General features: G+C 38.0%; 1 protein-coding gene across 9 annotated transcripts in view; it reads left to right on the top strand.

Annotated features, from left to right (window-relative positions):
* Positions 1–12,427, top strand: part of tcf4 (transcription factor 4) — a 217,649-nt gene that overhangs the window by 89,933 nt on the left and 115,289 nt on the right. For all 9 annotated transcript variants that reach the window (XM_019276204.2, XM_019276205.2, XM_019276203.2 and 6 more), the window contains one exon: positions 6,466–6,524. In XM_019276204.2, coding sequence (XP_019131749.1) covers positions 6,466–6,524 — 59 coding nt within the window. The remainder of the gene's footprint in view (positions 1–6,465; positions 6,525–12,427) is intronic.

The following is a 12,427-nucleotide window of genomic DNA, read 5'->3' as shown; positions in this document are numbered from 1 at the left end:
ATTTGTGTTTCCTCTCTGTCTCTTGGCATTGTGGATTAGCAGGGATTTGGTTCTCCTGCCTCACCGACTTCTCTATGGGCTTTATACAGTGGGCTGACCTCCCCTCCTCCACCTTTTGTACGTCTGAAGCCAGCACACTCTAACGAGTGGTGCTTCGTCTCGGGGTCCTCCTTACAGCCAACGAGCCTGTTTATTTTCGTCGTCCAGGAAAAAAAATGTCACTGCGGGGTTCCTCAGAGAAATTTAGAGGTTGGCAAATGAGAGCTGAGGTTAGAAAGCCTTCTTTTGAGGAGTTTTTTGAGCTTTGAGACAGTCCAGTTTCTGATGGAGACAGGGCCAGTAAGAAGAAATGTCTGATTTAAATGGCTATGTAACAACAGTATGAATTCCCCACACTTCAGCTCATGATAAAAATCCTTATGTTTACAAGCTCTAATGAGCAAATGTTTGTTTAGTTTTTTACTTTAAAATGACCTTAGATGTGAGTAGATGTTCAATATTGTCATTGGTCAACTAGTCAGTGGGTACAATCACAGTCTCCTGGAAGCATCATTAGAGTTGGAGAACCATTTAAAGTAGGGTTCTCTAAGAATGTTCTAAAGATTCAGAACCCTGCTAATATTTTTGAGTTTTCTAAGCCCTATGAGTTCCTGGAAGTATCCTCAGATCCAATCAACATCATTGAAAACAGTTTGTCAGTGAGTTGTCTGAGGTTGATGAGGTTCCTTTGAGGAAGAGAAATGTTCATCAGACTTTTATGAAGTGTTTGCACAAAGAACATAGCAAAACAACTACTTAATTCTTAGAGGTCTCTAGCAAGTTCCTCGACAATCCATGAAAGACTGGGAGATATCCAGTTGCATTGAAGTGTTGAGAAACAGACCCTTTATGTTGGATATTCTTGAAGGTGCTTTTGTTGTTTGAGAAGCCATAGAACCCAGTTTCCTATGTATTCACACAGCGACGGTTCCTTGGTTTTTAGTGTTCCTGGAAAAAAAAGCTTAGCATTTCGTAGAATTGTCAACGAACAAATTCCCTTTAAGAAAAGGTTCTTGAAGATATTCAATAGTAATGTTTAAAACCTTGAAATAAGATCCTAGAAGTACTGTTAGATCAAATAAACTGTTCATAAAAGAGTCTTTGACTGCCGTTGACAAGGTCCTTCAACCACTTTTACATTATGTAACCCTTTCTTGAAATTAGGTTCTGCACAAACTAAATGAACCAAAAAGGTTCCTAGAAGTGGTTTTATTTTGAAGAGTAGAGACAAGAAGAGAGGAGGTTTTGCTGGGATTCGATCCAAAATATTCTGATAGCATCAGAGAACACTGTGTATGAAACAGACCGAGGAATAAAAGAAAGCACTGCAGCAGTTTTGTGGTTTTTCAGCTGGACCACTAACTGTATTTTGTAGTCGTAAATTAAATTAAGTTTTCTCGATGAACTCAAACTGCTTTTGAGGTTTTTACTGCATCCTGGCAGATTTTGTTCACTTCCCTTTATGTGTAGAGTGTTTTTTTGTGATTTAAATGGGTGAAAATGTTGTTCACTAAGTCAATGGGTATTGGAAAATTAAATTAAAACACAACAGAACTGCTGAAAAATAGAAAACTAAGTTTATGTGCACATAAGGAGGAAGAGAAATTTGTATCCAATCGATGTAAAATACCTTTTAAAGAAATAAACAAAGTAACAACAACAACAACAAAAATATATTTGTACTAAATAAAATCTACTCTTATTACTGAAATGTATTTTCCAGGTAGAGACAGTGAAATGAGATGCTTTCTGTGTGTATGTTCATGTGTTTGTGTGTGTGGCCATTCATGGTGTACTGTGACAGGGTGTGTGATCTTGTGGTTGACCCTTCCCATCCTGCATTGCTCCGTCCCTGCCTGGATTTTTTTTTTTTCTAATTAAAATACCAGGAACTTTTGTTTGTGTGTGTAATACACGAGAGGCAGAGATGGTGGAGGTTAAAAGGTTGCCATGTTTGGACTAAAGTAAAGAACAGGGGTCAAACTGTCAATTTAAAATTAAAGTTTGGTGGTATTGTAGCAGCTTTTGTATCTGCGTCACTAATTTAAGTTGTCAATGATCGTTTGTTAAACTTATTCCATGAGACCATTATAGAGAGAGACGTAGATGTATTGATTTACATACATCATACATTCAGTATACATCAAAGTATCTTTATCTTTATCTTTTCTTTTTTATTTCATGGTTTCACTGACAACAACCCAACACTTTTTGGAGACTGTAGATGTTTTTGCCTTTTTTCTTTTTTCCCTTCATCCAACAGTTGCTGATGTAGCTGAGAAATATCTGGAAAATGGAAAAAATAAGAACAAGAAAAGAAAGAAATACAAATATATATATATCATTATATGCTTTTAAAGGCATGTGTGGGTCGGTTCCCTACATGATAAACTCTACGTGTTTTATTACTGCCGATGTGTGTGTGTGTGCTCTGATGGACAGATCAGTGTTGCTTTGTCTTTGCAATGAAAGGAATTAATGGACTTTTATTTATAAATCAAGAGAAGAATGAAATAATGAAGGTTAATAGCTGCTCATGCCGCTGCTGTAGTCATATTTTCCATTAATAATTTGTGGTACAGTCAGTGAAATTTATTTATAGTATATTGTTTAAATAAATCAAGTTAATAATTGATCATATAGGTAGCTACATACAAGTATTTTAAATGACATTTAACATGTTTGGGATACTGAAAAATGAATTAATGAAAGCCAAATGACAAAAACTATGTCCCAACTGTTTTTATTGATTTATTTCATTGATAAATCCTAAAAAATCTTTCTCTCATCTTACATATTTACGTTTTGCCAGTTTGATAATTCACAATTTTAAAACTGATAAAATATTTATATTCATAGTTTTAAATTCAACTTGTGCGTCTTAACTGTACAATGGTTGAAAGGTTTTTTGTTGCAGCTTGTGGTATTTTGCAGATGTGTGTGTGTGTGTGTGTGTGTGTGTTAAATCTGCATGGATCTTTGTTTGTGTGTGTGTGTGTGTGCGGTCCTGAAGAATATTTTTAAATGCTCCTGTGTATAGATATATTTTGGTACCGTGCAAAAGTACATTTGCATGTGTGTGTCTGTGTGTGTGTGCACGGGGCTATATATACAGTCTGTATATTGTACACATTTACACGTCTGTAAGTGTGTGTGTGTGTGCATCTGTGCCAGTGATTTCCAGTACTTTGTGTGTGTGTGTGTGTGTGTGTGTGTGTGTGTGTGTGTGTAGGAGTCTTTGTATATGTGCCAAACCGGTCCAGCTGGCATCAGTCGTAGCTGAAGCCGAGGCCGCTGTATCGGACACATTCCACATTCCCATTCTGTACGCCTGTAATTATCAACCTCTTCTGCATCGACTACCATGTTGGCGTGTATTCAGCGCTGGTCTATACACGCCTGATTCAAACCCTTCACCACGTACACGCTTCATTTTCCTCCACACACGCTCGCTATAAAACCCCTCCATTTCATCTCGTACGGCTGCGCCGACCGCAGAATGTAATTACACACTAACCGTGGTTTGATATTTAGACTGGCTGAAGATTTAAGGTTTTATCCAAGAAGAAGGTCTGTGTGGTAAAAATAGGCTCGAAGTGGTCCCGCAGCTCGGAGGAGAGGAAAGCCTGTTCAGAAGCTGGAGAGGAAATTAGCTTTGTTGTCTCTAACGCTGCAGCGGTCGGTGCATCTTCGAAATTCATCAGACACCTTTTTCACAGCCAGACACGCTTGGTTTGTGTATTAAAATGATGGTGGGTTACCCACCAGGGAGGCATCACCTTCTTGTCATGTACGTGCTGATCAATCGGCCTGCTTTTTAAGAGCTCTGATGTCTGATTTCAGTCAAACACATGTCTAAACATGTTTGACCAAAGACGTTCTATAAAGACAGTTGGCTAGGTTGTTTTTTTTTTTTCTCATTTCCAGAATATGTGTGTCAGATGAAGGCTGAAGACACCTGCACATTATAAAGGAGAGGACTCCATAAGAGGATAAACTGTGGATTACATACAGACGTAAATCGTACTAACAGAAAACATTTGTGTACATTTGTCAGGGATTTTAATGGTGAAATGGTTGTCAGGGCGCCGATAAGTGGTTACTCCGGCTCATTTTCTGCACAAAACTATCCGTGGTATGCGCTGTTTAGAAGGTCTGAACGGAGAGTTTAACTTTCTGCAGCCCGGCTGCAAACTGAAACTCCACACGAGTTGCATGATCAAATTTCTGGACACTTTCCGTATGGAGGTAACTCTGGAAATAATGTGAAATTCACCACAAATACTGCAGATGCACGAACAAAAGCAAAAAAAAAAAAAAGCAAAATTGCACAACCCCTGCTACTGCAGGATGCATACCCAAACTACAGCTGCAGTTTCCAAGTATAAATGCTATGCAGCCACGATGGTGTTGTGAGACACAATTTTGACCTGGCAACAAGGTCATTTGGGATGGTTGCTAAAGGGTTACTAGGGTATTGCAGGCAGTTTCTGGTGGTCATACATGGTATGCTAGTTTTTTGCTACAATGTTCGATCAGTTGTTGCTGTGCCAGGCAGTTACAGTGACAACCTTAGTTAGTTCTCTGCAATCAGTCACTATTCATTCATCATTATGCACTAAATTTGCTGTCCACTGTATTGCTCTGTGTTCAAATTCAATCGGCCGCCTGCCGCAAAAGTGTGGTTTAGTACAGTCAGATGGCTGAGAGGACTACTCTATTTTTCAATGGTCTTTCATACATTTAGGTTGTAGCAAGTCGTCTTTACAAGTCAATTTTCTATGAAGGGTTTACAAAGTTAAAATACTGTAAAATGTTTGAATCAGACTGACAACTGAAAGGACAGAAAGTGACAAAGAGCATTAAAATCACGAGTCATTGGTAAAAATAAATTGGAAGCTCTGCGTCAAAGAGAAGTTCCTGATTCAGTGTCAAATGCACAATAATACCGATAAACAAGGCTGGAATTAACAAAAGCTACAAAATAGAAGGTTGGTCTCGGGTTAGCACTGGATCACTGAATATAACCTGAACACACTACGGTCTGACAAATCTCAGATTTAAACTGCCATGTTTCTACAGTAGACTTGAACAGACAAATATTTATTGCACACTGTAGACTCTCCTACATGCATAGAAAGGGTAGGTGAGGCGAAGGGTATTCAGTTGGTTGCATTCCTCCTCTCTAACTATGGGAGAAATATAGGAAAGAGCGGAACAGTTCCATACATGGTAAACCTTCAGAGTGGTTGATAGCACACTAGTACAGATGTGACAGAGGTATCTTGAAGTTCCTGCTAGGACCTCCAGAGAGCAGATGGCTGGATGGATTTGGATCGATGTCTGTTTAGGTTAAATGTAGAGGGAAGTTATGTATTAACTCAGTACATTACTGAAAAGTGTCAACAGTAATCTAAGACATATTTCACTTTTCTTGGTTTCTAGATGGTTCTAAACACCACCTGAAAACTGTACACCTTGTGTCATATATTTAGTTTGTTTTGTCTGCATGCAAAGAAAGTAAGTCTACAGCTGAAAGAGAGCGCAGAATGAAAGTCTTCCTGTTTTTCAGAGCGGGATATTGTAACAAGAAGAGCTGTGTTTTTTCCTCCGTATATGGATGTATGCATTGCAGGCGTAGCAGATGTCCTGTTTTGTTGTGCTGTGAGATCAGCGAGTAGATACAGAACTCTCAGACATACACACACACACACACACACACACACACATTGTGAAGACACTGATCACAAAAACTGGCTGCGGTTGTTTTCTACTGAAAATCGTTTACTGTGTTTCCTGGACAAAGTGTGAATGAATGAGAATGATATTTTAAATGAATGAAAGAAAGATTTTCAATTTCATACTGTAGTTATATAGTTCACCCAGTTGATCTTTTATTGGGAGTGAATGTTGAGTAACTGAATGAGTAGATTATTTAATCAATCATGCTCAATCGAAGTTGTTTATTTTACCCACTCATCAGAAAACAAAAGAATGAATGAATGAAATCAATAAGTGACCATCCTGTTTAAGTGGCTCTACTTTCTCTCAGAGCATAAACTGAACTTTCAGTAGTCAGTAAGTGAGACATGAAATAAAGACTGAATACATAAATACATGAATAATAAATAATCACACTTCATTATTCATACTAAATGGTATTTTGGAAAGAATTCAATTTAAATGAATTAATTATTATCATGCTGTTGATTTTGATGTAGTCAAATGTTTTACACACGGTTTGTACACTGACATAAAATGTGTGTTTTCCTGAAATGATTGACAGAATGAATGAATGAATGAATGAGTGAATGAATGAATGATTGAACATTGTAATATGTTGTATAGTTTGAATTCTTTTCCTCTGCAGTAAAGCTGAATCTCTCCACTAACTGCCTCCTCTCTTTTCTCTTCGTCCCCCTGCAGGTAAAACAGAGAGGAGTTCATACTCGTACGGCAGAGAGTCCAACCCACATTGCCACCAGGTCAGTCCCACTGTAAATATCTTCCTTTATGAAAACTGATTCATAGTGTTAGGACTGTTTCGTGTCCTAGTCTACATACCAAGGGAGACAGAGGGGAGCATACCATGTTTGGATTTGATCTGAGGTCAGTGGTTGAGGTGTTTGGTCATAGAGACGAGGGATTTAAAACACCTGACTCGTGATCCCTCACACTGGACTGTAATAACAGTTGTGAAGAAGTGGACAGCAGGAAACATGAGAAGCACACATCCTGCTGAAGAGAGAGGACTGTGTTTAAATGTCTTGAACAAATATGGAGCATATCATAGTGTTCAGCATGTAGTTAACTGCTTACCTCATTCTTTAACTTGTTCACCTGTAACTACCACTTGTAGTTTGAGCACAGCTGTTGACTGGTTACTGAAGTTCATTGGAGGTTATTCAGGATGACACGCATGACCTTAAAGTCACATTAAAGGTTTTTAGGTAACGTCAACAGAACAGAACGTTCTGGCTGGGTTTAGTCCCAAAGAGGATTTAAATCAAATCCTGAAATTTGATTGGATCGTTGAAAAGTGAGCGAGAGGGAGAGAATACAGTGTGATACAGAGGCTGCAGAGTTAGTTTTGGAGTTGTTGATGACTGTTAGCCTCCACCCACACCGCTCTCACTCGCATCGCTGCATCAGGAGGAGGATGTGGAAAAAAAGCATGAATTAGAGCATGCTCTTTTGGAAATCTAAACAAAGTTCTTTGCCAACCGACATCCAAACACTTCTCTTATACTGTTCTGCTGGGGTTAGATTGATGCTTTAAATCACATTTGAATGGATATGTATACAATATCCACAAATATAATAAATGTTAAATTATTTATTGAAATAAACTAATCAACTAGAATAAAGCAACACCAGCTTGTTTGATATCACCCTGCATACCCTGTGTACATAAAAAACATTTCTTTATGAAAATATAAAAAGAAATCTGACAAATTAAAAAAAAAAGAAAGAAAGCGAAAAAATATTCCACAATGCCTTTGTTGCTGATCTTGTTTCAGATTTCTTTAAATCACCCAGGTAGCAGCAACACCATCAGGTGATGCGGTTGTGGTTGTTTTATTATCGAGCATTTCAGTTATTTAAAGTTCACTTAATAAAAACTTATGTGTCAGTCATCTTCACGACGACTAAAAACAACAGCTGCTACATGTTTTGTTTTTTTTTATAGATTTTTTGTTTTCCAGAGAGATGTCTAACTTCACCACATATTCCAGACTTCATGAAACAAAGAATGATTCATTTTAAGTTTAAAATATGATTTACCTAAAAGAAATATTTGTTTGTCTGCGGTGGTGCCAGGTGTTGTGAGGACTTTGCTTGTAGCCGGGTTTTCAATCTGCACTGTGATCTTCCCGTTCAGTTTTCATGGAACATATGCATCCATGAGAAGATGCATGTCGATAATTAAGAAAAATATACAGATGTTGGTGTTTGATTCTGCTGGTGGAATATTAAACAGAGAGAGGCTTGATATGCTGGTTGTAATTTGATGACCGCCTTCAGGTTTTTGAAATTAAATGATCACATACGTTCCATTTGAGCGCAGGCTGTTGGACATGTTGGTTGAGTCTGATGTTATGGATTTATTTTTCTTTTAGTCCTGGACGTCTATTAATTAAAGTGTATCAAAGAAGTGCATTTCTGTGTTCATTAAAATCAAAGTTGGGCTAAAAGACGCTACAGATTGTGATGAATATATGAAGGTTGTTACATTTGCTTTCAGTGGTAGGGAGTTAAATCATGTTATTTACCTGCTCAATAATTCACATATACAGATGTTTCTGTACAATACACTTTTCATAGTTGCAGCAAAACTTTTCAGACACAATGTGTGTTGTGTGTTTGTGTGTAGCTTGTCTTTTTATCTTAATTTCAAAGATTAAAAATGTAAAATTATTTAAATAAAAATATATATACACACCTTGGGATCAATTGAAGTTCATACATCCACAGAGTATATTTGTTACTACCACAGTCTCTTTTAGTGCAGCGTGTCTATGAACTCTCAAGCAGCAGGTGCTCAGTGACGCCCTTCGACTGTATTTTACTCACTTCAAACTGCTTTTATGCTCCTCTGGTACAGAGCTTTGCCAACTTTTTTCAGCGCACGCACACCTAAGTCTGGAATCCTAACTTATCTCAGTTAAGGGTGACATTTAGGATTTTTGGTACTACAGAAACATGTTTCCTAACTGTATTTAGAAAAAAATCCTATCTTCGGATCAGAATGTAGCCATTACAGATCTGTCCTGTTCTGAAAACCAAGTAAGACCCTGCGCTAAATTCAACATAACTGCCAAATTTGGCATTATCACAGTGGTTAGGTGTGAACGTAAATCACTTTTCTTAACACCATGAAGTATCATGATGTATTTCTAGTTATTCCGATAGATTTTTATTGTTAATTGAGCTATCATTTTTATGTATAAATAACTAATGCTTCGGTTTTTAGTTTGATACTAACACGTATGGGAATTACCTCTAACACGCCAACAAAGACTAGCACCAATATTGTGAGATAACAAACGAGACATTTTACTTCATGGTTAACATAGACTGACATGTGTGCTCATACTTAGAGGCATCTACTAAAGCTAGCTAGCTAGCCAGTGACAAGTGAAGTGAGGCAGTGGTTTTCAAGGATACAGTCAGACAGTCTCTTGTATATTCTAAACACAGTGTCAGGCATGACAGGACGAGTGCCGAGTAAAGAATCGAATTTGTTGTTTCTGTATTATGTTTTAAACCTGAGAGGACAAGCTGTTTTTTTTCCCTGTAATGAGACCCCAGGACCCCAGTGTTAGGTATGACAATGTTTGCGATCGTAGCTATTAAAATATTCACACCTGTTTGCTATTTGATACTTTTAAATGACAGGGACAGGGACCTATTGAAGAGTTATGAAAGAATATTTCAGTCTACAACCACCGCCAAGGCACTTGGAGTCCTGACGCTGATGTTGATTTGAACTCACCATGTCTAATTAGATGGTTGTGTCTGCAACATCATGCCGCACTCTAAAGCCATCAAGGTTGTCTCATCTGTCACATCCAGTCTGGACTGTGACTTCATGCAAATGAGAACACTAAATCTTTAAACAAGTCAGTGTTTGCGAAGGGAGCCATGAATTTTAAAGCGTGTAGTCTTACCTCTGGGCAATCCCCTCTTAAACAAAGATAAAACTCCTCTACAGAAACATGAGAACGTAGTCCCCGTAACATTCAGTCAGCTGTCTGACGGTGCTGCCTGGTAGATCCAATGATGCTGGGATCAATGCTCAGTCTTTTGAATGTCAAAGGTTATGCAACATAATTGAAGTGAAAGAACTTAGAGCAGGTCTAGACCGTGCAGAGACCCAACAATTCCCACCATGAGCGAGCACTTTGTGACAGTATCAAGGAAAAACCTCCAACAGAAGCCGGGTCATGGTTGGATGTCCATCTCGTCAGCTTTGACTTTTTTATGGATAAATTAAATCCTTTTTAGCATTTGAATCTACATCTTCAACAAAAGAAAAATTGGACAAATTGTAAATTCCAACATTATCGCTATTCAAGTATTGACGATGGCTTAACCCATCGTCATATCATGCACACAGTTCAAAGCCCACAGCTCCATCTAAATGAAAACTACAATTTTACAATGGTTGTTAATTCACAGAACTACAGAACACTCATGATTGTCAACCATTCATTCATTAATCAGAAATAAAAGAAACTCTAAATACGACCATCTCAGTACATTCCCATTCCATTTTGGGATCTCTTTATGATTCAACATTGTTGAAGCAACTATAAAATAGTATGACAATATAGATTGTATAAAATATATCAATATAGATAATATCACAATTGCTTTGCCTTCTCTCACCTGGGTTGAAAAATTCAACAGCACGATGATGATGACATCAGTCGTGTTTTGGTGAACTTTTGACCATTTGACTACCACACACTCATCCCATTTCTTCTGAAAGTTCAAGAGTTCAACTTCACAACTGAAAGTTGGTTACCAGGACCTTACCAATCATCTAGGTCAATATTTTTGTCTTTCGAGATGGTTTCTGTGTCACATGAGCTCAGGATCTGCTATATTTTTATAATCTTTACATAATCGATTATTTCTTTCCATGTTGTCTACTTTGTGTTGTGTGGATGAACACCAGTGATGGGGAATGCAGAGGTTCTGTCTAATAACAGGAGAAGTGTCTGCCAACAGGAGCGATCAAACCAAACAAAATGATTGACGGTGGGCCAAATATGGTTGCCCGGGGCAACTGGGCAACCGTTACTGTCAAGCCTTGTGAATGAAGAGAAGACAGAAAGTAGAGTGAAGGAAACGAAAGGGAAGCATCCCAGCGTGGCATTTGAAGGACTCATAGTTTTCACTTTAAAGGCAAAAAGACCTTCCTGGCTTTTGGTTTTGATCTTTTCCTTTCTGTTACAAGGACAGGATTTGGCCCTGACAACCTCGTGAACAAAGAGGCACGCACACACACACACACACACACACACACACACACACACACACACACACACACACACACAAACACAAACAGAGAGAGAACATGCCGGCCATATTTGCCTCATGCCAAGTGTGTCATTTGCACTGAAATAGTTTGCATGCACCTTTCCACTGGTGAAATTAAATATAGCTGAGTTTGAGTTCACTTCTTCACCTCTGTTATTCACTCATTCACTCTGTTTCTCAGTTCATTCATTCATTCATTCATTCATTCATTCATTCATTCAGTTCATTCATTGTGTTTTTGTTGTCATCACTTGTTCAGTTCTCTTGTTCAGTCGTTGTTGTAGTAGTTTGAATGAATAAAAACAAATCAATGAATTTTAAGCAGTCATTTCTTAACCAATCAGTTTCAATATCTATTCATCCTTTTGTTTATGTATTCATTCATTCAGTTACTCATAGATACTGTGTTCATCCACTCATTGGGACATTTGATCAGTAATTTATTGGGTTGGGTTTTCATTCATATGTCCTTAAGCTAGTTTCATTCATTCATTTGTGAATTTATCCACTTCTATTCCTTAAGTTTTTTTTTTTTTTTTGGGCCCATCACTCACTCATACACATTCATTCACTAAGTATGTGGTTCTTTCATTCATCAAGTTTAGTCTACCTCTTATCCATCCCACCACCTGAACACTCATTAATTCACACATTCATTCATCCATTTGTTTGTTCATCACTGCATATTTTGCCTTCATTTATTTTGTTGTTTGGATGACTCACTGACAAATCCATCCAGCCACTCATTTATTCACTGTTCAGCCTTTTACTGTATTCATTTGTTCATCTAGCAGTCCATTTGTTGACTTGATCACTTTCTGATCCATCCATCCCTCCATCCATCCATCCCTCCATCCATCCATCCATCCATCCATCCATCCATCCATTTATCACCAACTAGCTGATCTTTTATTTATAACCACCTCTCATCCAGCTGTGGCCTTTGTACGAGGCTATAGCAAACCGTAGAGGACAAAAATATGAAATAAATCAAACATTACTGCCTCACTGGCCATTTTCCTACTGGGCTGCTGTCAAATTATCCTGTTACACAGTCTGAATGGCTCCTGATGGAAATTGTTTGGAAATGGCAGATAAATTTACATGCTGGGCTGAAGTCCAAAATCCTCTGGCTTCATCCTCGGCTGTTAGTGAAAGAAAAAAAAAAACACTTAGAAGGGAGGATGAGCTCACAAGCTAACAGCAGGAAGATTTCCAGTGACGCTAGCTTGTTTCACAACTCTCCAACCAAACCAAATAGATTTGTAACACCAGAGTTTTGAGGTAATTTAGTTTTTTGGTATCACATTTTGACAGTTTTTGTTTTAGAGTGTGTTCT

Source organism: Larimichthys crocea, unplaced genomic scaffold (assembly GCF_000972845.2).
Source record: "Larimichthys crocea isolate SSNF unplaced genomic scaffold, L_crocea_2.0 scaffold82, whole genome shotgun sequence".
Taxonomy (NCBI): Eukaryota; Metazoa; Chordata; class Actinopteri; family Sciaenidae; genus Larimichthys; species Larimichthys crocea.
This window is presented reverse-complemented; position numbering and strand designations above follow the sequence as displayed.